Source organism: Chlamydotis macqueenii, chromosome 4 (assembly GCF_036417535.1).
Source record: "Chlamydotis macqueenii isolate bChlMac1 chromosome 4, bChlMac1.mat, whole genome shotgun sequence".
Classification (NCBI taxonomy): Eukaryota; Metazoa; Chordata; class Aves; order Otidiformes; family Otididae; genus Chlamydotis; species Chlamydotis macqueenii.
In genome coordinates this window covers 34,530,098-34,556,168 of record NC_141559.1, presented here as the reverse complement: position 1 = coordinate 34,556,168, position 26,071 = coordinate 34,530,098, and the positions used below count along the sequence as shown (strand labels likewise).

The following is a 26,071-nucleotide window of genomic DNA, read 5'->3' as shown; positions in this document are numbered from 1 at the left end:
CATGGCATTTATGAACTATTTAAAATCAGTAACTCAGAAGGATGTTACTGTAACCTTCAGACATCAGTAAACCTTACGACAAGCATTCTCATTAGCTTATTGTATCTGCATGAGGCTCACAAGGGATTATACTAGCTGAACGACAGCTAGTGAAACAGATCGTGAGACAAGGTATGAAAGGATCTCTTTTCTATCTGATGGGCGGATAATATTTTATTTGATTAGGATTTTATGGTATTTTATAGCTCCCCAGGATCAGCACAGTCTTGATCTGACTGGGAGGAGAATGTGCAGCCATCCATCTAGGTCAAATGAAGGTCATAAGATGTCTTATTGGCTTTTGCTAATGAAGGGTAGATATGAATTATTTTGTTCCTGGTTGAGCTACAAGAAGAGCTTTTTTAATGGATTAAATTCCCAACTCTTCCTCCTGTGGAAATATTTTTTAAAATAAAATTGTCCAGGAAATGTAGGTAAAAAAAAATGTTTCCTGGTCTCCACACACTGTTGCCCAGCAGACACTGCAGGTGTGTTTTCTGGGACAGCTGGACTCCAGCTCCCAGCTTAGTTGTGGGCAATTTGGATGTGCTCAGCCCCTTTGCTTCAGTCACTCTTTTGAGGATTTGCAGGTTTTCTCAACCAGAGGCGGTAACAACCCTCCCTGAATTGCTAGCAGTCTTTCAGGACTGAGGATCCTGAAGTACTCCTGGGTGTGACAGAAATGTATCAAACCCACCACGATTCCATTGATACATTTAAGGCTTAAAAAATATTGCTGGCTGTTGAAAACCCTTGTCTATGGGAGAGCACCTATCTAAAGCTGCAGAAAGGAGAGGTCTAACAGGGAGCTATGGTCTGAATCCTGTGGGAGACAAGTCAGCATGAAGGCCTTAAATTTGTGGATTTCATCTTGCTCCCTAGGCGGCAGCATTTGCTTTCTTTTAAAGCACTTTTTATTTTGTGATCTCAGTGCGGATGTAAGAAAGACTTCTTATTAATAATCGTTTGTATGCATAAACGTTGTGTTAGGAGCTGTGTCGTAGTTCAGCCTCAGTAGGGGCCAGACTACGCAGTATCTCTCTCACCCCCGCACCCTTCGAGAGAATAGGGAGAGGCAATGTAACAAAAAAGGCTCCAGGTTTCAGATAAGGACAGGGAGAAATCCTTAAAGTCACCATTACGGGGAAAACAGTCTCGACTCGGGGAAAACTACTTTTATTGCTAAAAACACCGCAGGATAATGAGACCGAGAACAAGATAACCTGCCCCCACCCCTCCCTCTTCCCGGGCTTCACATTATCTCTACCACCTTCCCCCGCCCCCCGAGCGGCACAGGGGGGAAGAGGGAATGGGGGTTGCAGTCAGTTCATCACGCGTTGTTATACGCCGCTGCTTTGGCGTTGGGGGAAGAACTCCTCACATTCCTCCCCTGCTCCAGGGTGGGGTCCCACCCGAGGGCCACAGTCCTTCGTGAAACTGCTCCGGCGTGGGTCCTCTCTTCCACGGGGTGCACTCCCTCCAGAACGGCTGCCCCAGCGGGCCCTCCACGGGCCACAGCCTCCTTCAGGCCTCCACCTACACCGACGTGGGGTCCTCCACGGGCTGCAGGTGGATCTCTGCCCCTCTGTGGACCTCCATGGGCTGCAGGGGGACAACCTGCTCCACCACGGTCATCACCACAGGCTGCAGGGGAACAGACTGCCTCACCATGGGCTGCACAAACGTGGGCTGATCCACAGGCTGCAGGGGAATTCTGGTCAGGAGCCGCATTACTCCTGCCCCTCCTTCTTCAATGACCTTGGCGTCTGCAGCCGTTCCTCTCACCACAAAAACTCTTCACCGCAGGCAGGCAGACGCCTCTCAGCATCTCTTCACATCTCATCTCCTCTCCACTTCTTGCAGCCGGGCCGGGCTGAGTCGGGCCCACACAGCCGCCCGGCGGGAGACCAGAGGCTGAGGCCTGCAAGGCCCACAAGGCTCGCGCTTCCCCGTCTCTGCCCCTGCTCAGCATCTTCACATCTTCTCTCCTATTTTTTTTTTCTGGTTTCCCCTTCTTAAATACATTAGCACAGAGGCATTATCACGGAACGTTCCGCTACCAGTTGGCTCGGCCTCGGCCAGCAGCGGGTCTGCCCTAGGCTCGGCCGAGTCCACTGAAGAAAGGGGAACCACTTCTAGAGCAGCTTGTTCCAGAAGCTGCCACCTTAGCCCCCCTCACTAAATAAAACCAGAACAAGCTGTTTCTTTCCATCTGTACTATTGGTGTCTTTGGTACACAGTCAACCTCACCTACTTGGCAAAGTTAACTTGCTTTTTTCCTAATCATTGAATCCAAGTGTGTTTGCTCGAAGAGAATCTGCAATACATCGTTTTGTTAAAAAAAAATTAAATTATTCAGTGGGCAGATATCTCATAGATGAACCCGTGGCATTCATTGTCATGCATAGGATTGCACTGAGTTCCATGTTAGCTTTATGATCGTCCAGCTGGTCACGCAGCAATAGCTTCAAACCCTGTTCATAGAAGCAGCACAGGTTTCTGGACAGAGCATTCTTAGCTAGACGACCTCAGGAGAAAAAAGTGACCTTCTTCTGTGAATCAATCTCACCTTTACACTGCAGAAAAATTAACGTTTTAAGTGCTTTTTTTTTGTCAACTGGTGAGAAACTATATAAGATTCTGGTACACTTGTTTTATTTTACCTTTTAAGCAGCTCTTAATTACTCTTTCTCACATTAGATGCAAAAGCATTTAGAGTTGATCTAAACCTGTTCCTACTTCAGCTACTCTGTTTCAATTTTTCCCAGTGACAGAGGCCAAGGGGATGAAAAATGCGACTGTGAGGCTCTCTGGAGCAGAGAATAGGGCTGGGACTGAGATGTTGAACTTGTCTAGGAATAGTCCTGTGTCTCTGTAGGTTCTATGGCGTATTGCAGCAGCCTCAAACTGCTGGCCCAGAAGGGCCTGAGTTTCCTGGAAACTCTTTTTCTTACCTGCCAGTACCCTTCCAATACTCTGGACACCCAGCAAGCCGCAGATGTCTGTAAATGGACACCTGGAGTGAACCCTCTCTCTTCACTCTGTTTGAAGAGCATCTGTCAAAGTAAAGAGTGAGTCTCTTAGGAAGCTTTGGGGCTGCTCTGCAATAGCTATCTGCAGGCATACTCTTACCTTCTGGAAAGCATTGGGAAACTCCAAGTAGCTTGTTTCTCACTGCAAATTTCTAAAACACCAGCTTTGCAAAAACATGAGATTCCAAGACTTTCTGGGGATTTTTTTTTTTTTTTAAATGGAATTTGTGGTGTTCTGTAAATTGATGGATATGGTTGCCCCACAATATATTAGGAGACATAAGTATAACTAGAATGCACAAAGCAGTAGTGAAATAACTGTGAATGGAAACTCACATGAAACATTAAGTTTATCTAATAAGAATCATAGAATTATAGAATCATTTAGGTTGGAAAAGCCCTTTAAGACCTCAGCCAAGATTGCTGATAAATGATGGAAAGTGGCTTGGTGAACACTTCTGCCAGCCCCCTCAGTATCATTGGGTAGATCCCATCTGGCCCTACAGACTTACGCGTCTAGATTTGGTAACTAACCAAATGTAAGCTTAGAACGATGACTTAAAACGTGCAACCACTCCTCTGTGAGGTAAGGACACTGAATTCTGGAGGGTTTCCTTGGATGGCATCCTGATCCAAGGCGAGAGTCTCCAATTGAGAGCCGCTACTCCAAGGAACGCTGCCTCAAAGGGGTCTCCCAGCAGACGCCAGTTACAACCCAAGTGAAACCAGGGCTTGTGGTCCGATACGGTCAGGTCAGCCCCATTGGTTAAGGTGGTCTCCTAGGCGTGCTCGTTACCTGGAGACCCCAGCAGCCACTGCGTGGGCTTGGCTAGAACTTTCAAGGGCTTTCCAGGCACACTCACAGAGAGTTGGTTAAAACAAATTCATTTATTTTCATTACAATAAAAATTATATAGTTATTTACAATGTATCAAATAAAGGGCCCACAGGGCCCATCAGTTCTTTCCAGTGGGATGGCTGGTCCCATCCCCTTATACGTGCTAACAGCACTCTCAGCTGCAATGGCATCTTCAGCTGGACCAGGGCAGACTCCCCAAACTCCCGTTACGCTCAGCTCCTCTCGAGCAGCGTCATCTCCACGCCTCGTTTGTCCACATCTGCGGCGCAGACTCCCCAGGCAGTCTCTGCGATCAGCCTGGCCCAGTGTGCGAAACTGTCACCCGGGCCGCGTCCGTCTGAGAGGAAAGCAGGTCCTCAGGGTCACGGGCATGGCTGGAGAAGCCTGGGGCCACCAGCACGTGGGCGCAGAGCTGCAGACCTGGCACGTGCAAATTGTTCTGCTGGGTGGCCTCGCCCTCGGTCTGAAAAGCTGCACCTCGACAGCAGCGCAGCTCTCCGGCCGCGCTGTGCTGCTGGTGAAGGCGGCCTCTGCCTACTCCAGGCTCAGGTAGGACACTGAGCTGCCTTGCTGCACTGCAAAGGTCATCTCAGTGCAGATGTTCATCTTGGAGGGGCTTGTCAGCTGGAACCTGCAGGAGTGGGAGGAGGGCAGCACCATGAGCTGGCAGTCGTGCGACTGAGGAAAAAGCAGCCAGGCTGATCTTGTTGCAGATATTAGGAGTAAAAATGAATCATAGAATATAGAAGTGTTAAGAATCTACAGTAATTACAAATTATAACTTTAAAAGAAGGAAACTGCCACTGACACCAATTTGCTGCTAGAAATCCCCTACCCTTTCCATCTCGATCTGGGAATCGAGGCAATAGAGATAAGGGAGATTAATGAGATAATTTTTATTAATTGTAGAACTGTAGCCGCATAGGGAGTGGGACCCTAGAGATCTTATAATAGACATTTGTTAGAAGCTAGCCTAGCGTATCTTTAATACAACGGTAAGTCCCAAACACCCCCAAACCCCACCTGCAGAAATGGGCCCTGAGCCATTCACTCTGGAGCCAGGAAAACCAAGGAGCATCGCGACCTGTTCTCAAGACCATATATGGAGATTTCAAGGAGGAGTCTGACCAGCGAATTTGAGGAGGGGGCGTTTTGACGACCACCGAGACCACCAAAAGACCCTCGACTCAAAAGACTGGGCATGCGCCAGTGGGTGGGGAAATGATGTAATGGTTTCTCAGAAAATTTATGTTTATGCCTGTTATTTCTTGGAATTTAATGAATATGTATAATTAATGTGTATTTAACCCGTGCTGTTGATCAAATGGGTGCGCACGCTAGGTGGAGCGATCCCCCGTGCGCCCAGCGCTGCAATAAAGAAGTGCCTGCTTCTGAACTTCTCATTGCTGTTAAGGAGTTTTGTTCCAGATTTCGGTAACAGTTTTGGCGACCCAGGTGGGACACCGCTTCTGAACCTCGACGGATCCGAGGGATCGCGGGACCTCCAGCGCGCACTGAGGGATTCTCGGGGAGAACCTCCGATCCCCGGACCGAAGGGCTCGAAGCAAGACCCCTGGGATTAGGGTAAGGCACTTCTTTTATTTGGAATTTGGATAGCCTGCCCATAAGACGCAGCGAAAGCTTCGCAGGGTTGGGGCTCAGAGGGTACCCGTTTGGTTTGGGAGCCTAGGCGTCTGCCCGTAAGTCATAAGCGAAAGCTATTGCTGGGTTGGACATTTGTGTATCTGGGGACAATTGTCATTTGCATTATTTGGTATCTGGCATTTGATACGTATTTGGTCTCGGAACACGGTAACTGATATATGGAATACGGCATTTGGTTTTTGGAAACACCTGGTACTCTGGTATATATACACGTGTATACTTGCTATACTCGCTGTACTTGCTATACTTGCTATCTTTGCTATCCTCGCTATATTTGCTATATTCGCTATATTCGTTATACTTATTACTTGTTATAATGTCCTTGTTTAAGTTGTTTAAGAGTAAGAGTAATAGTACGGGAAGTCTTAATGAAAAGATACCGAAAACATCACCGTTAGGATGTTTGTTGGCACATTGGAGTGAGCTGCATGATGATTTACGCAGGAGTAAAAGGATTGAATATTGCAATCATTGGTGGCCTTTATATGTCCTAGAAGATCAGGAGAAGTGGCCGGTTAATGGGACTTTGAGCTATAATACTATTTTACAGTTAATGCTGTTCTGTAGAAGAGAGGGTAAATGGAGTGAGGTGCCGTATGTGGATTTGTTCTTTTACTTGAGACAAAGGACAGATTGGCAGAATGAGTGTAAGTTGATAAGTCGAGATAATTTGGTGATGGCATTAACTTCAGAAAATCAGAAAACTAAGAGAACTAAGAGTTGTTGCTCAGCTTGTGATATTGGGAAGAGGTGCATTAGGTGTACGGTGCCAAAAGAGGATGAAATGGAATTAGACTTAGATGTAGCCCCACCGGGAAGGGGGGGAGCGGAGTCTCTCTCCTCACAAGGAAGGAGTGAGTCAGGGCGAATAGAACCGGACAGTACAAGGGAGGAAACTGATGAAATATCAGAGGTAGTAGTTCATACTCCGGTGTCTAGACGAACTTGTCAGCAAACCCAGATGCTGGCTCCCTTAAGGCAAGGAGTGGGAGTAAATGGACTGGTATACGTTAAAACACCATTTTCTATCACCGATCTCATGGCATGGAAACAGGCAGCAGGGGTTTATAGAGAGCACCCAGAAAAGGTAGGGAGAGTGGTTGAAACAATTGTTAGAACTCAGGATCCTGATTGGAATTATTTACAAGTGATACTAGATAATTTGTTGGATAGCACGGAGAAGCAGATGGTTTTAAAGGTTGGAAAAGCACAAGCAGAGGAGACAGGTGTGGGTGGAGCGTTCTCAGGAACACTGGAACAGAATTTTCCTTCGGCAGACCCCCAGTGGGATCCGAATGACCCGGTATATCGGGAAAGGCTAACTCGTTACCAAAAATGGGTACTGTATGGAGTAAAACATGCAATGCCAAAAGCCCTGAATTGGCCTAAATTATATGAAATAAAACAAGACAAAACTGAGTCGCCTTCTGCATTCATGGAAAGATTGAAAGAAGCCTCTAGAAAATATACTGATTTAAAATTGGAAACAGAGGCAGAAGAACAACAATTAGCTTTAATTTTTATGGCACAGTCACAACCTGACATAAGACGAAAGCTCCAAAAATTGGAGGGAGAGGACTCGAGAAGTTTGGTTAAAATGTTAGAAACAGCGTGGAAAGTTTATAATAATAGGGAGAGAGAGGAAGAACAGAGGAAAAGGGTGAGAGACTATAGGCTTATTGCTGTTTTAACAGGGAACGCAGCAGCAGGGAGGGGACGAGTTCGGGGAAAAGGAAATTTTAGAAACTCTGGTACACGAGAATCTAATGCACCTCTAGGAATAAATCAGTGTGCATACTGTAAAGAGAAGGGACACTGGAAAAGGGAATGTCCAAAGCTGCAAGCAAATCAGCAAGGGCTTATGAACATGATGGTTTTAGATGACTGAAGGGGACCGGAGGGGAACCCAGCTGAACCTCTGGTTGTAATTAAGCTGGGAAATGGTAAAGTTGAATTCTTAGTGGATACTGGAGCTGTGTATTCTGTTTTGAATACTTGTAAAGGGAAACTAGGGAATAAAACCACAACCATAGTTGGAGCGACAGGGAAAGAAGAAAATAGACCATTCCTTCAACCCCTTAGTTTGAAGTTTGGCAATTACACATGAATTTTTGTATGTGCCAGAATGCCCAATACCCTTGCTGGGTCGGGATTTGCTATCTGAATTAAATGCACAAATAGTTTTTGAAGGGGGAGAAATTTTTTTAAAGATACCAGAGTCAAAGGCAGGAGAAATATTAATGATTCAAGAAAAGGTTCAAATTCAGGAAATTCCGAAAGACGTTGATGATGCTGTAATGCCTGTAGTTTGGAACACAGAGGTACCTGGAAAGTCTAAAGCAGCACAACCTGTAAAAGTGGACTTAAAAGAGAATGTGAAGCCAGTAAGATTGAAGCAGTACCCAATTAAAACTGAGGGTAAACTGGGGATAAAGAAATTAATTGATAAATTCTTGAAATATGGGATTTTGGAGGAATGTGAATCTGAATAGAATACCCCAATTTTACCTGTGAAAAAGCCATCTGGGGAATACAGATTAGTGCAGGACTTGAGGGCAATAAATCAGATAGTGAAAGATATACACCCTGTGGTAGCCAACCCATACACACTCCTAACAGCTTTAGGAGAGAATTATCAATGGTTTACAGTGCTTGATTTAAAAGATGCTTTCTTTTGCATACCTTTGGAAGAAGAAAGTCGAAAGTTGTTTGCTTTCGAGTGGGAGAATCCCCACACAGGACGAAGAACACAATTGACATGGACCAGATTACCACAAGGATTCAAGAACAGTCCAACAATTTTTGGAAGCCAATTGGCGAAAGAACTGGAGATGTGGAAACAGGATGGCCCTAAACCTGCTCATCTACTTCTACGGTATGTAGACGACATACTGATAGTGACAGAAGAAAGACCAGCGTGCATAAAGGTAACTGTTGACCTTTTAAACTTTCTGGGGCTAAGCGGATACAAAGTTTCCAGGACTAAAGCTCAGATAGCAAAACAAACTGTAATATATCTGGGTTTTGAAGTTTCACAAGGGCAAAGACAACTGGGGACAGATCGCAAAGAAGCAATTTGCAGTATTCCGGAGCCAAAGAATACCCACGAGTTGAGAACATTTTTGGGAACGGCTGGGTGGTGTCGGCTGTGGATAATGAACTATGGTTTGCTGGTTAAGCCATTATATGAAGCTCTTAAAGGTCCACCATTCGAATGGGGTCCAGACCAGCGAAGAGCCTTTCGAAGCTTAAAACAAGCTTTGATGGCAGCACCAGCCTTGGGACTTCCGGATTTGACCAAAGACTTCCAGCTGTTTGTATACGAAAGACAACATATCGCCTTGGGAGTGCTGACTCAGAAGGTGGGAAGTTGGAAACGACCAGTGGGATATTTTTCCAAACAACTGGACTTTGTAAGTAAAGGCTGGCCTGCTTGTCTGAGAGCGGTTGCAGCTACTGTGATGCTAATACAGGAGGCTCGAAAATTGACTTTGGGAAGAACGATGGTGGTATATGTACCACACGTGGTGATATCAGTGTTGGAGCAAAAGGGGGGTCATTGGTTATCCCCGAGCAGAATGATAAAATATCAAGTGGTTTTGATGGAACAGGATGATGTAATATTGAAAACCACTAACCTGATTAATCCTGCAGTCTTTTTGAGTTCAGTACAGGAAGAAGGACAACTGGAACACGACTGCCTGGCTACCATTGAATATGTGTATTCCAGTAGGGAGGATCTGAAGGATGTACCTTTGGACGATCCGGACTGGGAATTGTACACTGACGGTAGCAGTTTTGTCGAAAACGGAACTCGCTACGCAGGATATGCGGTAACAACTGAGAAATCTGTTATAGAAGCAAATGCTTTACCCAACACCACCTCAGCTCAGAAAGCAGAACTGGTAGCTTTAACCAAAGCCTTGGAATTAAGCAAAGGGAAGAGAGTGAACATCTGGACTGATTCAAAGTACGCATTTGGTGTGGTACATGTCCATGGAATTTTGTGGAAAGAGAGAGGATTATTATCCTCGCAAGGATCAGATTTAAAATATAAAGAGGAAATCTTGCATCTGCTGCAAGCAGTCCAAAAACCGACTGCAGTAGCAATCATGCACTGTAAAGCACATCAATCAGGAAGTGCGAAAGAAGCTGTAGGGAACAGGCTAGCAGACAGGACAGCTAAAAATATAGCCAAAAGAAATGCCTGGCAATTGGCGGTGATTCCTACTAAAACCGTTACACTACCAAAAGAAAGGCCTAAATATTCAGAAGAAGATGAGAAATTAGGAAAATTATTAAATGCTAAGAAAAATCTAGCAGGGCGGTGGGTTACTGCAACAGGCCAAGTAATAATTCCGCCATTGTTGATGAGGGAGATAATACAGACAAAACATAAGGAATGTCACTGGGGAGCAGAGGCATTAGTGCCTTTATTAAGGAGACAAGTACTGTCATTAAAGATGCTAGAGATGGCTAAGATGACAACTGCAAAATGTGAGATATGCTTGCAAAACAATCCAGTAGTAAAGAAAAAGGTTCGAATGGGAAAATTAAAATCAGGAACAGAGCCAGGAGACTATTGGCAAATAGATTTTTCAGAATTGCCTCGACAAAATGGGTATCGGTACATTCTGGTAGGGGTTGATACTTTTACAGGATGGCCAGAAGCCTTTCCTTGTCGCACCAATCAGGCAAAAGAAGTCATTAAATGGTTGCTGCAAGAGATTATCCCGAGATTTGGAGTACCAATTGGAATCTCCTCTGACAGAGGTCCCCATTTTGTTGCAGAGGTGGTCCAAGGTGTTAGCAAAATTCTGGGAATTACCTGGGATTTGCATACACCATGGAGACCACACTCTAGTGGAAAAGTGGAGCGGATGAATCAAACAATGAAAAGGCAAATTAGTAAAATATGTCAAGAAACCAATTTGAAATGGCCCGAAGCGCTCCCATTGGCTCTTTTACGAATTCGGGTTCAACCAAAAAGTGGAACATCAGTTAGTCCCTATGAGCTATTGTATGGGAAACCTTATGAATCTCCAGAGCCAAATTTGAATATGCATTTGAAAGGGAAACAAGATGTCTATACTTATCTGCTTTCTTTAGGGAAAAGATTAACCGCACTTTGGAGTGCGGTTCTCTGGAACAGACCTCTGTCTTTGGAGAATCCAGTGCATGATTTCCAACCAGGCGATTATGTCTATGTGAAGACGTGGACTTCTGAACCTCTCCAGGAACGTTGGAAAGGACCCTTTCAAGTACTTTTGACTACTTTCACTGCAGTTAAGATCGCCGAATCTGATGCACGGATTCATTATACCCGAGTAAAGAGGGCTCCAACACCTTGGCAAGTTGTAAATAGGGATCCTAAAACTTTGAAACTAACTCTGAGACATGTCTAATCATAAGTATTATCCTGAAACTCTGGGAAAATGGATTCTAATCTGGGGAGTAATGTTGGTGGGAGTTTGGTCAAAAGTTGTAACTGAGTCACAAACTGAATGGATAAAAGGGACAGGTGATGAACAGGTGATATACCTTCCAAAGAAATCCCAAGAGGAAAATTTGATGGTAGGATTGATCAAGGGATTTGCCAATTTACAGAATCTAACACAAATTACCGCATGTTTACCCATACCTAGAGCAGTCGGTGAGTCCATCCCATGGGGAATTCTAACGATGAATCTGACTAATTTGGAACATGGGGCAGATTGTGAGAAATTAATGAATCCTCCTCCTATTAATGACAGTTTGATGGCAAGAAATATAACTCGATCGATTAAGGAATGGAAATGTGATGCAAAAGAAACAATTAGTTGGGACTCAATATGGACAATGTCCATACTATCTCGATTCCAATATATGGCCAAAACTTCTTGGTGTTTTACTTGGGATGGCTCAATCTTTACAACCTGGCCACTAGTAAATGACAAAGGGACCACATGACAAGAAAAGGAAAGTCAAGTGTCCTGGTGGAAATGTGAGAAAATATACGATTGTAGTACTAAAGACGTAGCAATTCAGGAGATTCCCCCTTTAGCCGCAGCCCTGAAATATGGTTGTCTGTGTAGAGGTCTTAGAAATGACCTCCAATTGACAGAAACATTTAAACCAAAAAGGGGAACGTTCTTTAGTTGCAGGAGAGCTACCATTCGAAGCCCAGGACACTTAGTTTGGGCAATGAGTGATGGAACCTGGACGACTCATTTACCTATGGATGGAAAGGTAAAGCAAATTACTTTAAGAATGCCAACATTATGCCCGCTTTGGAAAAAGGCTCCTTTTAAAGGACCCTTAGAAAATTTGAGGATAAAACGAGTAAAAAGATCGAAAGAAGGTGATGATGAATGGAATGAACCCAGTACTGGAGTCAGAATTGGTTGGGCCCTAGAATCCTTGTTAACCCCTTTGGCCATATATAGAAATCGAGAATGGTTATACCAACTAACAGGGCAGGTGGAGAAATTGGCTAATGTGACAAGAAAAGGATTTAGAGATCTAAATCTACAATTACAGACCACTTCCAAAATGACTTTACAGAATAGGATGGCTCTGGATATGCTTTTACTCAAAGAACATGGAGTGTGCGGATACTTAAGAGACAGGATAGATCATTGCTGCATACACATCCCAAATGTGACTCAAGATGAAGAAAAGCTGTGCTTGGAAGGACCCGGAGGCTGACACAGAGACAAGGATGTGTGTGATGCCTGCGTATGTACTCATATTGGACGTATCAAATTCCCTGACAGGTCTAAATTCCTCTCATATACACAAGTGTAGGACGTTTTACAAGGAGCCCATACCCTAGATTTTAGGAAACTGCATAAAAACAATTCCAGAGCCAGACTCTGCGTAAAGCTAGCCCCCGGGCTCTGCAAAGCCAACCACTCTCATCAGCGGCTAACAGATGAGATACTCTTTGGAGAGCCGTGCTGCCCAGACGCCCAGGCAGGACACTGTGACAAGCTTTTCCAGCCGCCGCTGGCCTGCATTCCCACGACTGCAAATGCAGGCAGGTTGGCTTTACTGCTGGGGCTGCATCGGTTTTCTCTTCCTCATGGCAGGAACGCACGCACAGCTCAGCACAAGCCCCCTCATGTCACTTTATGACGAGACGGGGGCAACGACCTTAAGAGCCACACGGCACTGCATGCCTGTTTTCCATCCTCCTACTCTTGCCCAAGACACTCTGCAATCAAAGGGCAACTCTGTCGAGACGAAGTCAAAGAGGGAGGCCCGGGGAAGGCTGAAATTTCAGCCGGGCACCCACCATTCACTCGGCTGCTGCCCCACACGGCCCTGAGTTTAAAGCTTTTCATCCTGTGAGCGTGGTGCCGGGAAGGCTTCTGCATCAGCAGTTGCCAGCCACTGGAAATGCTGGGGGTTCCCCGTGGAAATGGCGGCGGGGGGGGTGGGGGGGGGCGATGAGCGACCCCACGGGGACCTACAGCTCGGGGCCGGCCCGGACTCGCTCGCCAGCCCCAGCGCCCCGCGCTCCCGCCCGCTGCGCCCCTCGCGCTCCGCCGCGGCCGTTGCGCCCCCGCGCTCTCCTCGCCTCGCGCCCGCCTGTGGCCGTTACTCCGTTGGCGAACATGGCGGTGCCGACACCGGTCCTGGTGCTGCTCCCCGCCGTTCTCGCCGGTATCGGGCGCACGGCGCCGGGGCAGTGGAGGTCTGGGGGAGGCGGGGGGACCGAGCCGGTCCTGGGGAAGCGGGTCGGTACCGTGCTCCGTCCGGTCCCATCCGCAAGGAAGAGGAAATCTGAAGCGGTACCGGGCACTGGCCGGCTTAGGGGGCGCGGGCGCGGAATCTAGGCCGGTGACGGGCATGAGCCATCCGGCGGCAGGGTGGGGAACCGGCACAGGACGGTGCCGGACACCGGCTGGTCGGGGGGTGCCGGGACCGGTAACGGACACCGGCTGGTCCCGGGAGCGAAGCGGGGGGGGTGGGGCGGGGGGAATCCAAGCGGGACCGTGCGCCGTTAACGCCAGTTGTTCTCTACAGGGCTCCTCTCCTACTCCGACGCCGTTGCCAGCTTCCCGGTGAGTGCAGCCCGCCCCGCCGGCCCCGAGAAGGACGATCCCACCCGGCCTCCGGGCGCAGGGCGGCCCCTTCCCCAGGGCCCCGGGCCTGGCGCCAGGCAGGAGCGTCTGGCCCTGGCTCCAGAGCTGCGGGGCAGAGCAGGGGTCCCGGAGGGGTGGCCTGGCTCCTCCCGAGGAGGAGGGTAACGGCAGGTGAAACCTCCAGAGCCAGGCCGCCCCTCGGGGACCCCTGCTCAGCCCCAGGAGATGCCCAACAGCTGAGAGACCCGGGGCTGTTCCCACCCCCCGCCTGCTGGGGGCAGTAGCACACGTGCCTTGGCGATTCCCACCTCTTACCAGCTCAATCTGTGGTTGCCCTTTGCAAGGACTCGCCGTCCGTCCATCCCTCTGACGTTAAGATGTCAGAAGGAGCTGTGTTTTCTAGCACGCTTATGTCCTGACACCACAGCTGAAGCCATGCTAGGCAGTAGAAGCCAAGCCGCAAGTGATAAATTCCCATAAGAACGTGAAAGATAATGTGGCACTTGATAACGCCGTGCCAACTCCTGTTGAGCGCTCCTTTCTGTGCATAAGTGTGCCAGTATTCTTCAGAAGTTCTCAGATCAGAAGCTGCTGATCTGAAAGGGCCCAAGAGGCCTGTTTCAAACAGATTATCTTAGACTTCTTATGTACCTATCTTCCCCAGCCTGCCTGCCACAAGTATCATGTGTCTGGATGTACAAGGCAGTACCGTCCAGTTTGTGGGACCGATGGAGAGACCTACTCAAACGAGTGTATGCTCTGCCTTTCAAACAGGTAGTCACTTAACTGACATCCTAACTTTCCCTTCCCTATATGCAAGCAAAATATTCACCCACACATCCCAATTAACTGATAGGTTATTGGCTTTGCATCGTTCACACTCTGTTAAACTGCAGTTTTACCAGTGTCTTCTCAACAGTCAATCCCTTGCAACAGCTTTTATCATGGTACCTGTAAACGGCTTAGGTTGGTTTCAGTTAGCTGGGAGTATTGAATATTTGCTTTTGTAGTTCTTAAGGAGAAGCATCTCAGAGGAGTGTTGCCTGTCATGTTCATGCAGTACCATGTTGCCATTAAATAAAATGCTGGACTCTTCCACACTCCCCATCAGAAAACATGAAAGATCTCACCCAAAATGCAGATTTTATTCCATAATGTTTACATTCAAGATCCAGTCTCCTATATTTCCTTTCACAGAGAACAGTAAGAATGCCAGATGTTAGGAGAAAATACTACTTAGCCATTCAGATTGTTTAAAAATCAAGAAAAGGATCTCCTAATATTTGAGAGAGCGTATTTTATTCTTTAATAATTTAATCATTTTTTAAAACAAATTGAAAACATACAAAAGCAGTACTTAATGAGCATTGTTACCCCCCATTACGATGGACTGGAAACATCTATAGAGCATCCTCCCAGTACAAACTGAGAGGAACTGCTAATGAATTGAATTGGATGGTGAAAGGAATTTATATAAATGAAATAACAGGATTTCTGTTTCCAGCAGAGGGAGGAAGTGGAAGTAGCACAACAGCAGTGACAGGCATTTACAAAATTACAAATAGACAGATCTCAAGAAAGGGAAGTCTGAAATATATTCCTGACTTTGGGCTGAGGGAAAGATTAATTGAGACTAGATAATTTACAAAATTCAAATTGCCAAGACAGAGGAAACATAGGCCAGAATAAGGAAAGTATCAAAGGTATCAAAGAACACATAAAGAAATAATATTTTGAAGAAGGTGTCAAAGTACGTTTAAAGGTATGCAGATCTGCAGAGTTTGGTAGCATTTTCACGAGAATACATCACAAACTATCCAAGCAAATGACAAATTGCAAAGAGAATTGCTAAGCCTACAATCTGGAAAAAAAACCCAGGGAATCAATGTGGGTTTTGTGTGTTGCACAGATTGCACACACAGTATAATCTGTGAAAAGGGGCAAAAAGAGGTGCTGGCATGTTACCTATTAGAAGCCTACCCATCTTTGCTGCCTAGGACGATGTTGGAGTGAGTTACTAAGAGACTGACTTGTAGACAGCCAGAGGTAAAAAACAGATTAAGCAAAGCCGATACAGATTTGTCAGAAATAATCCAACCAAATCTGTGAGATTTAGTTTTTTTTGGCAAGAGTAGGAACTTTTTTAGCAGAGTAGGAAGCAACAAAAGTGTGGCTCCATGACATGAGTAAAGTATTTTACATAGCTCCCCTTGATGTTCACATAAGAAGACAAATAGTTATTTAGCTGAAATTGTTAAAGAATGAAGTCACAGCACTTTGAAATGCTGTGGTTTAAAAGCAGTGATCAGCGTTTTACAGTCAAACTGGAAAGAGCTATAAAGTGGTATTTCCTTTAGGTGTGGTACATAATTCAGTATTTTTGTAATGAATTGGATATCCAAAACAAGACAATAAAAATTTGCAAAATAGCAAGAGATACAATGATCTGTGCAGGACAGTATCAAAATTCCCAGGGATCTGGAGAAATGGACTGAAATCAGTACAATAGAAGTCAAAGAGAAGTGCTAAGTATCACACATAGAGAGTGCAAATCATTGTTGTGGAAATATAGACAGGAGAGCATCTCAGTGTATTTGATCCTTTCTCAGAGCAGAATGATGGGCTTTGAGATCCAACCTTACATTTCTAGGACGTTTTGATCTTTAGGCATGATCCCTCCATTCCAGATGGGTGCATGGCAGATTCCTGATACAGCACTGCACATAGCACAAAGGGTTCTCCAGGCAAATCTGTTTATTTTCACTCAATTCCTTAAGTAATCCATGATGGGCCTTACATCTCATTAGTATGAGACATAATGTACATGTTTTCTGTGAAACGTGGGCTTTAATCCAGTTACACACACAAGGTAGATTTTTGTCTTAACCATCTTTTTTGCTAGTATCTTACATGCTCAGAAACATGCATTTTGATCTGAAGGAGCACAAGGTGATCAAATACTATCCTGATTTTTTTTCCTTTAATAATTCAGTAGCTGCCATACTCAGTAGCTTTCTAGTTCAGTCTGGAGTTGTTGTTCTATAGTGTTTGACTTGGCATGAACACAACAAGGATAAAACACTTGGAGCAAAGCTGCAGCACAACCTTGCCCATCCTGGTTCTGCAATGCACCATGTTAACTGTAAGACCAAAGCTGATCTTCATCCCTACCTTTTTTTTATTATTTTTAAAGCTTAGATCTAACCCATTTTAAAATGGGTGCTAGAATGCAATTCCCATCTCTTCCCCACTTTGTGTCCAGTAGCAGTGACAACAGCTGATCTTAGTTTAAACCTAGTCTGGCAGCACTACAGGCACGTCTTTGGAAACAGATGCAGCAGCTTAAGCTGCCTCTGCAGGGTTTAGTGTAAGGGCTGTCCTTCTGCCAGAACTTTTCCTTACATCTTTACATCTGTTTCACATCCCCTGAGCTTGATTTTTCCTTTCATATTTCTAATCTGCTCCACTACCTTCTGGTTAAAAGATCCTTGATACCACTATTAGTACAGATTGTCCCTGCTTTTGGGTAATTGCAAGCCTCTTGAATTTCATGAGGAGTAAACCAGCTTGATTCTATTAAGATAGGGAAGCAAACTGAAGATCTAGGGCAGTTTGGATTCTATCACTTTCTTTTTGTATCTGTACTTGCTTGGTAAACTGAGATTTGTAACTGGAGCACCCCAAAGTACCATGTATGGGACTTAAAGAAAAAAGTCTGATGTTCCCAAACTAAGGGAGACTTGGCTAAAATTTCCTTAAAGAAAATTCCAGCATTCAGAGAACCACACCCTCAAATTTTGGTGAAGCCTGGGATGCAGAGATGCATCAGGGTGCATACTGTTCCCACTGAATTCCCAAGTGAAAGGGGGAAATTTTGTAAGCAGTAGAACTGGTTCCCACTTCAGAGACTGTGACATTTGACTTGCCTAAGTGCTTTGTAATGGACACAGTCCTCATGGCGGGATTTGCCATGTGGTTTGATACTTCTCAGATTTGCAGATGGCTTTATCAGGTTTTTACAAGTAACAAAGCCTGAAGTGAGGCTGTCTCTGGTAAGTTACTTGCTCTGTGTGTATGATTCATAAATCTTTGCATCACAGTTACTTTGCAGTAGTGTTTGCCATAAGTGGTGCAATTAAATGCATCGCTGCATGTAACTGAACCCATAGAAAGACATGAGCGAGTCCTCTTTATGAAATGCCTCTGTTAAATCCAAGTCTAGGGCTTCTCTTCTAAAATATTTTTGTTCTACTTGCAGTGAAAATAAGAAGGATGTCCAGATTTTCAAGAACGGAATATGCCAGCCAACTGTCAAGAAAATGAGACAGATGTAGGCAGTCCAAATGGCAACAATGCCTTGAATGTACTTTCTGTGTAGCCTGTCTTAATAAATAAGTTTGCCTGTTTAAACAAAATACTGTTCCTGTATTAAAAAGTGTTTATAAACATAGCCATAATACACTTATAACTTGAACCGCAATTTATTTTCTCATGCAAGATAGATCATAGGGTAAGAAAGAGATGTCCTGACTGTATACCAGTAGGTCAGTTTTTTGGAGAAGGAAATGAATGGGTACCCGGTGTCACTCCCACAGCAAACCTGGGAGGCCCCAGCACCTCCACTGTGGGCAGTGCTGGCAGCAGCAGCTGCTTGTTGTTCCTGGGAGGATCTGAGATCCTGGGGAGCCACCGGAGGGGTTTCCTGTGGCGGCTAACAAAGCCTGGTGATGGCAGCCTGACGTACCAAGCCTCTGCCCCTGGCTCCCTGCCTGCAGGTTCTGCCAGCCGAGGGCAGTGACCTGGGCACCCTCTGCTCCTGCCCCAAGTAAGGGCTGTTTTGGAGTGCTGGAGGCACGGGCAGGGGGCACACAACCTTGGCTTCTACCTTTGATCCAAGCCAAGTGGCGCCTGCTCTAGCCTCGGCCCCGGACAATGCCTGTGTCAGGCTTTGCTGGGCAGTGGCAGCACAGGCAGAGATGTACAGCACACTTCATGCCTGATGAACATTTACAGGTCAGTGACTTTGGTTTTGAAAAACAAAAATGCTTCCGTCTTTAAAGGGTTCCTTTAAAGGGTCAAAGCTATCCTTGTCTCCCAGTACATGCCTGCTTTCATCTCTTTCATGCAAAGGCTAATCATTGACGGTGGGATGTCATGTGTGGCACAACAGGAGGGCTGGAAGTTTAGGCTAAAGCTGTCATGTGGAGACAGGAGTATGTGGACAGAAAAGAAAGCTAACCGGAGCCTCCCAACAAGGTATCAGTTGTGGAGGGAAAATCAATTTCTCTATTGGTGGCAAATCCATTTGAGAAAGTTCCTGTGTGCTCCCAGCTGTCATTTCCACATCCAGAACTAGAAATTTTTACTTCTTCAAATTGTGCCAAATGCCAAAGCACTTGTGTCCTATGCTATGAATTAGCAAGTGGATGGAAACAATAAGCTGTTTCTGTTTGTATTTCTATTTTGATAACTAATTGTGCTTACAAGGGAACTTTAACAACTCCAGTCCTGTTAGCTGTATAAATGTTCACAAATAAATGACCCTCAGTGCTGTCAACTGGATCCTTCCAGAGCTGAATGTAAAACATAATTGTATCCTTTCCCAAACTAAAAAAAAACCAAAACCCAAAAATCCAGTGTTGTACTGCAATTTGGCATTTATGAACCTCTCTAGATCAAAAAGTTGATGTCTCAGAATTTCAGTATGCGATTTAATGCGATTGCCTGCGGTGGTGCTGTTAGAGGTCCATTTTACCTACAGGTGTGGTAGGAAGTTGTCTAGATGGCAGATTGCTAAAGCAGCAAAATTAAGTGGCAAAGAGTGAAAGACAGCCTGTGGGTCTTGCATCAGTGGCTACAGTGGGTCAACACTGATGACTTCCACGTGCTCTAGTTGCCCAAAATTTGAACAACAATCTAATTGTTCCCAAAGTCATCATCCAACTAATGGTTTCACTGCTGGCAACTCTAGCCTTTGCTGCTCAGGGAAGTCACTCAGAAATGAGGTTTTTGAAGCCAGACTGTGTTCCCATGCTTCCTGTTTCCGGAGTGTGTTACTTGGAGGGCAAGGTGATGGGGCAGGCTCAGAGCCCAGTGAAGTACCCAGGTGCTGAGGCCACAGACACACTGAACTGCATCTAGCAGCCCTCTCCATCTTGGTACCCAGAGCTCCCTGGAGTGGGCGGCATTAACTTTTCCACAAAACCAAGTACTTCTTTTCTCTTGAGATTATGTTTCTGTTAAACTTTTTATATTGTTCTTCTTATTGTAATAAATAAACAGAATAATTGAAAGCAGGAGTTGCCCAGAATCTCCTTATTTTTATAAATTTATTTTCATTAGACTTTTATTTTCAGGTGGCTTACTGTTATTCACCCTCCGGGCAAAGTGTTTTTTGGATGGAACAGGTCTGAAAGTTTGTTGCTGTAGCTATGTTGCCCAACTTTCCTTTTGCTCTCTCTTGTTTCATTTTAAATGGTGCTTTATACTTCTTGCTGTTCTTCAAACTGTTTAAACATACATTTCTAGCTGGAGCAAAGAGATGTATTTCTCCTTGCCAGAGAGACTGGTGTATAGCATTGAGTCATGCCATGCCTGGCTCTGACAGGAATTGATAAAATCCCAGACTCCTTGAAATTAAAAGTTGACTAGTACAGGACAAGTCACCAATGCTTGGTGACCACCATGTTTGATTTATCAGAGACATTAAAATGCATATCTCACTTTGATTGCTCAAAGTGTTGACTGGCATCTACTCATGGCATTTATGAACTATTTAAAATCAGTAACTCAGAAGGATGTTACTGTAACCTTCAGACATCAGTAAACCTTACGACAAGCATTCTCATTAGCTTATTGTATCTGCATGAGGCTCACAAGGGATTATACTAGCTGAACGACAGCTAGTGAAACAGATCGTGAGACAAGGTATGAAAGGATCTCTTTTCTATCTGATGGGCGGATAATATTTTATTTGATTAGGATTTTATGGTATTTTATAGCTCCCCAGGATCAGCACAGTCTTGATCTGACTGGGAGGAGAATGTGCAGCCATCCATCTAGGTCAAATGAAGGTCATAAGATGTCTTATTGGCTTTTGCTAATGAAGGGTAGATATGAATTATTTTGTTCCTGGTTGAGCTACAAGAAGAGCTTTTTTAATGGATTAAATTCCCAACTCTTCCTCCTGTGGAAATATTTTTTAAAATAAAATTGTCCAGGAAATGTAGGTAAAAAAAAATGTTTCCTGGTCTCCACACACCGTTGCCCAGCAGACACTGCAGGTGTGTTTTCTGGGACAGCTGGACTCCAGCTCCCAGCTTAGTTGTGGGCAATTTGGATGTGCTCAGCCCCTTTGCTTCAGTCACTCTTTTGAGGATTTGCAGGTTTTCTCAACCAGAGGCGGTAACAACCCTCCCTGAATTGCTAGCAGAGTCTTTCAGGACTGAGGATCCTGAAGTACTCCTGGGTGTGACAGAAATGTATCAAACCCACCAATATTCCATTGATACATTTAAGGCTTAAAAAATATTGCTGGCTGTTGAAAACCCTTGTCTATGGGAGAGCACCTATCTAAAGCTGCAGAAAGGAGAGGTCTAACAGGGAGCTATGGTCTGAATCCTGTGGGAGACAAGTCAGAATGAAGGCCTTAAATTTGTGGATTTCATCTTGCTCCCTAGGCAGCAGCATTTGCTTTCTTTTAAAGCACTTTTTATTTTGTGATCTCAGTGCGGATGTAAGAAAGACTTCTTATTAATAATCGTTTGTATGCATAAACGTTGTGTTAGGAGCTGTGTCGTAGTTCAGCCTCAGTAGGGGCCAGACTACGCAGTATCTCTCTCACCCCCGCACCCTTCGAGAGAATAGGGAGAGGTAATGTAAGAAAAAAGGCTCCAGATTTCAGATAAGGACAGGGAGAAATCCTTAAAGTCACCATTACGGGCAAAACAGTCTCGACTCGGGGAAAACTACTTTTATTGCTAAAAACACCGCAGGATAATGAGACCGAGAACAAGATAACCTGCCCCCACCCCTCCCTCTTCCCGGGCTTCACATTATCTCTACCACCTTCCCCCGCCCCCCGAGCGGCACAGGGGGGAAGAGGGAATGGGGGTTGCGGTCAGTTCATCACGCGTTGTTATACGCCGCTGCTTTGGCGTTGGGGGAAGAACTCCTCACATTCCTCCCCTGCTCCAGGGTGGGGTCCCACCCGAGGGCCACAGTCCTTCGTGAAACTGCTCCGGCGTGGGTCCTCTCTTCCACGGGGTGCACTCCCTCCAGAACGGCTGCCCCAGCGGGCCCTCCACGGGCCACAGCCTCCTTCAGGCCTCCACCTACACCGACGTGGGGTCCTCCATGGGCTGCAGGTGGATCTCTGCCCCTCTGTGGACCTCCATGGGCTGCAGGGGGACAACCTGCTCCACCACGGTTATCACCACAGGCTGCAGGGGAACAGACTGCCTCACCATGGGCTGCACAAACCTGGGCTGATCCACAGGCTGCAGGGGAATTCTGGTCAGGAGCCGCATTACTCCTGCCCCTCCTTCTTCACTGACCTTGCCGGCTGCAGCCGTTCCTCTCACCACAAAAACTCTTCACCGCAGGCAGGCAGACGCCTCTCAGCATCTCTTCACATCTCATCTCCTCTCCACTTCTTGCAGCCGGGCCGGGCTGAGTCGGGCCCACACAGCCGCCCGGCGGGAGGCCAGAGGCTGAGGCCTGCAAGGCCCACAAGGCTCGCGCTTCCCCGTCTCTGCCCCTGCTCAGCGTCTTCACATCTTCTCTCCTATTTTTTTTTTCTGGTTTCCCCTTCTTAAATACATTAGCACAGAGGCATTATCACGGAACGTTCCTCTACCAGTTGGCTCGGCCTCGGCCAGCAGCAGGTCTGCCCTAGGCTCGGCCAAGTCCACTGAACACAGGGGAACCACTTCTAGAGCAGCTTGTTCCAGAAGCTGCCACCTTAGCCCCCCTCACTAAATAAAACCAGAACAAGCTGTTTCTTTCCATCTGTACTATTAGTGTCTTTGGTACACAGTCAACCTCACCTACTTGGCAAAGTTAACTTGCTTTTTTCCTAATCATTGAATCCAAATATGTTTGCTCGAAGAGAATCTGCAATACATCGTTTTGTTAAAAAAAAATTAAATTATTCAGTGGGCAGATATCTCATAGATGAACCCGTGGCATTCATTGTCATGCATAAGATTGCACTGAGTTACATCTTAGCTTTGTGGCCGTCTAGCTGGTAACGCAGCAATAGCTTCAAACCCTGTTCATAGAAGCAGCACAGGTTTCTGGACAGAGCATTCTTAGCTAGACGACCTCAGGAGAAAAAAGTGACCTTCTTCTGTGAATCAATCTCACCTTTTATACTGCAGAAAAATTAACGTTTTAAGTGCTTTTTTTGTCAACTGGTGAGAAACTATATAAGATTCTGGTACACTTGTTTTATTTTACCTTTTAAGCAGCTCTTAATTACTCTTTCTCACATTAGATGCAAAAGCATTTAGAGTTGATCTAAACCTGTTCCTACTTCAGCTACTCTGTTTCAATTTTTCCCAGTGACAGAGGCCAAGGGGATGAAAAATGCGACTGTGAGGCTCTCTGGAGCAGAGAATAGGGCTGGGACTGAGATGTTGAACTTGTCTAGGAATAGTCCTGTGTCTCTGTAGGTTCTATGGCATATTGCAGCAGCCTCAAACTGCTGGCCCAGAAGGGCCTGAGTTTCCTGGAAACTCTTTTTCTTACCTGCCAGTACCCTTCCAATACTCTGGACACCCAGCAAGCCGCAGATGTCTGTAAATGGACACCTGGAGTGAACCCTCTCTCTTCACTCTGTTTGAAGAGCATCTGTCAAAGTGAAGAGTGAGTCTCTTGGGAAGCTTTGGGGCTGCTCTGCAATAGCTATCTGCAGGCATACTCTTACCTTCTGGAAAGCACTGGGAAACTCCAAGTAGCTTGTTTCTCACTGCAAATTTCTAAAACACCAGCTTTGCAAAAACATGAGATTCCAAGACTTTCTGGGGATTTTTTTTTTTTTAAATGGAATTTGTGGTGTTCTGTAAATTGATGGATATGGTTGCCCCACAATATATTAGGAGACATAAGTATAACTAGAATGCACAAAGCAGTAGTGAAATAACTGTGAATGGAAACTCACATCAAACATTAAGTTTATCTAATAAGAATCATAGAATTATAGAATCATTCGGGTTGGAAAAGCCCTTTAAGACCTCAGCCAAGATTGCTGATAAGTGATGGAAAGTGGCTTGGTGAACACTTCTGCCAGCCCCCTCAGTATCATTGGGTAGATCCCATCTGGCCCTACAGACTTACGCGTCTAGATTTGGTAACTAACCAAATGTAAGCTTAGAACGATGACTTAAAACGTGCAACCACTCCTCTGTGAGGTAAGGACACTGAATTCTGGAGGGTTTCCTTGGATGGCATCCTGATCCAAGGGCAGAGTCTCCAATTGAGAGCTGCTGCTTCAAGGAACGCTGCCTCAAAGGGATCTCCCAGCAGACGCCAGTTACAACCCAAGGGAAACCAGGGCTTCTGGTCCAATACGGTCAGGTCAGCCCCATTGGTTAAGGTGGTCTCCTAGGCGTGCTCGTTACCTGGAGACCCCAGCAGCCACTGCGTGGGCTTGGCTAGAACTTTCAAGGGCTTTCCAGGCACACTCACAGAGAGTTGGTTAAAACAAATTCATTTATTTTCATTACAATAAAAATTATATTGTTATTTACAACGTATCAAATAAGGGGCCCACAGGGCCCATCAGTTCTTTCCAGTGGGATGGCTGGTCCCATCCCCTTATACGTGCTAACAGCACTCTCAGCTGCAATGGCATCTTCAGCTGGACCAGGGCAGACTCCCCAAACTCCCGTTACGCTCAGCTCCTCTCGAGCAGCGTCATCTCCACGCCTCGTTTGTCCACATCTGCGGCGCAGACTCCCCAGGCAGTCTCTGCGATCAGCCTGGCCCAGTGTGCGAAACTGTCACCTGGGCCGCGTCCGTCTGAGAGGAAAGCAGGTCCTCAGGGTCACGGGCATGGCTGGAGAAGCCTGGGGCCACCAGCACGTGGGCGCAGAGCTGCAGACCTGGCACGTGCAAATTGTCCTGCTGGGTGGCCTCGCCCTCGGTCTGAAAAGCTGCACCTCGACAGCAGCGCAGCTCTCCGGCCGCGCTGTGCTGCTGGTGAAGGCGGCCTCTGCCTACTCCAGGCTCAGGTAGGACACTGAGCTGCCTTGCTGCACTGCAAAGGTCACCTCAGTGCAGATGTTCATCTTGGAGGGGCTTGTCAGCTGGAACCTGCAGGAGTGGGAGGAGGGCAGCACCATGAGCTGGCAGTCGTGCGACTGAGGAAAAAGCAGCCAGGCTGATCTCACCAGCCCTTGGGCCCAGCAGGCGATCTTCTCCACGTCTAAGTAGGAGCACGTGCAGAGGGTACGCAGGAGGTACGAGCTCCGATCCGTCCGCAGCTTGTCCTCGGGATGGTGGAGAAAGCACAAAAAGTCCCCCAGCAGCTGCTCCCTCCAGCACATGCACTCCAGCCCCACACGCACGCTGCAGTGCCTTGCTGGCAGCTGCCCCGTGGTGGCCGGCTCCAGGCTGAAAGAGTGCCCGGGGGGTGGCCGCAGGAACACCAGCAGGCGGTAGGAGATGCTGTCCTCCTGGATGCGCCAGGTTTCATAGCTGTCATCCATCCCAACGGCTGGCTGCATCTGCGGCATCAAAGTCCTCTTGGAAACCACTTGGCATATATCGAGGAGGTCGCCCACCAGCTTCTTCAGCACCTTGCACGTCTCAGGCAGGCCCTGCACTGGCGATGCACAAGCCAAAGACTTGACACCACTGAGGTCTTCCTCCTCCTCCTCATCTTCCTCCTTCTCCTCCGCCTCCTCGCTGCTGGAGCTGTCCTGCTCACTGCAGCTGACAGAGGCAAAGTTCACTTCCCTGTCCAGCCAGCAGATCTCAGCGAGCAGGACCACGGCTCCTGCCATGGTCAAAAGCAGCCGGTGCTGCAACACAGACCGGAGGAGCCAGTCTTCCCACGTGGAGTTGCTCTGCTCCATCTCCTCCAGCAGCTGAATCATCTTCTCACGCAGATGCTCCTCACGCTGCTGCATCCGCTGGGCCGTGGCCACATCTATCTGATGATGGCCCTTCAGCCCATGCTGGATGGCCAGCACAATCACGAGGAGGCCAAGTCCGGCAGCCATGGCCTGGAGGAGGCAGGAGAAAAAGGGGCTCAGCAGGGCTGGGTGGCAGGGAGCACGGGACCGGGGCAGTGGTGCAGGAGCTGCCTGGAGCTGGGGGCCCGTAGGAGAGGTGGGAGGGAACAAGGGCAGGGTTTGCAAGCACTGCAGGGATGGGAGCCACAGGCTCTTCCCACACAGCGT

General features: G+C 46.6%; 2 protein-coding genes across 2 annotated transcripts; one reads left to right on the top strand and one right to left on the bottom strand.

Moving 5' to 3' along the window:
• Nucleotides 1-13,193: 13,193 nt before the first annotated feature.
• LOC147600913 (trypsin inhibitor ClTI-1-like) lies at nt 13,194-17,998 on the top strand. Its single transcript, XM_086747649.1, has 4 exons — nt 13,194-13,242; nt 13,606-13,643; nt 14,329-14,438; nt 17,923-17,998. Exons 1-4 carry the CDS (start codon nt 13,194-13,196, stop codon nt 17,996-17,998), a joined length of 273 nt encoding a protein of 90 aa, XP_086603775.1.
• Nucleotides 17,999-24,883: 6,885 nt separating this feature from the next.
• Nucleotides 24,884-25,765, bottom strand: LOC147600912 (inositol 1,4,5-trisphosphate receptor-interacting protein-like 1). Its single transcript, XM_086746057.1, has 2 exons — nt 25,566-25,765; nt 24,884-25,490 (listed from the first exon to the last, which is right to left on the bottom strand). Exons 1-2 carry the CDS (start codon nt 25,763-25,765, stop codon nt 24,884-24,886), a joined length of 807 nt encoding a protein of 268 aa, XP_086602183.1.
• Nucleotides 25,766-26,071: the final 306 nt, after the last annotated feature.

Bases quoted from the DNA above. Each gene is read 5' to 3' on its own strand.
- LOC147600913 (XM_086747649.1), top strand. From the start codon at position 13,194: ATGGCGGTGCCGACACCGGTCCTGGTGCTGCTCCCCGCCGTTCTCGCC. The intron at 13,644-14,328 runs GTGAGTGCAGCC...TATCTTCCCCAG, and splicing joins ACGCCGTTGCCAGCTTCCCG to CCTGCCTGCCACAAGTATCA. The intron at 14,439-17,922 runs GTAGTCACTTAA...TTCTACTTGCAG, and splicing joins ATGCTCTGCCTTTCAAACAG to TGAAAATAAGAAGGATGTCC.
- LOC147600912 (XM_086746057.1), bottom strand. From the start codon at position 25,765: ATGATTCAGCTGCTGGAGGAGATGGAGCAGAGCAACTCCACGTGGGAA. The intron at 25,491-25,565 runs GGAGGAGAAGGA...TGCATCGCCAGT, and splicing joins AGCTCCAGCAGCGAGGAGGC to GCAGGGCCTGCCTGAGACGT.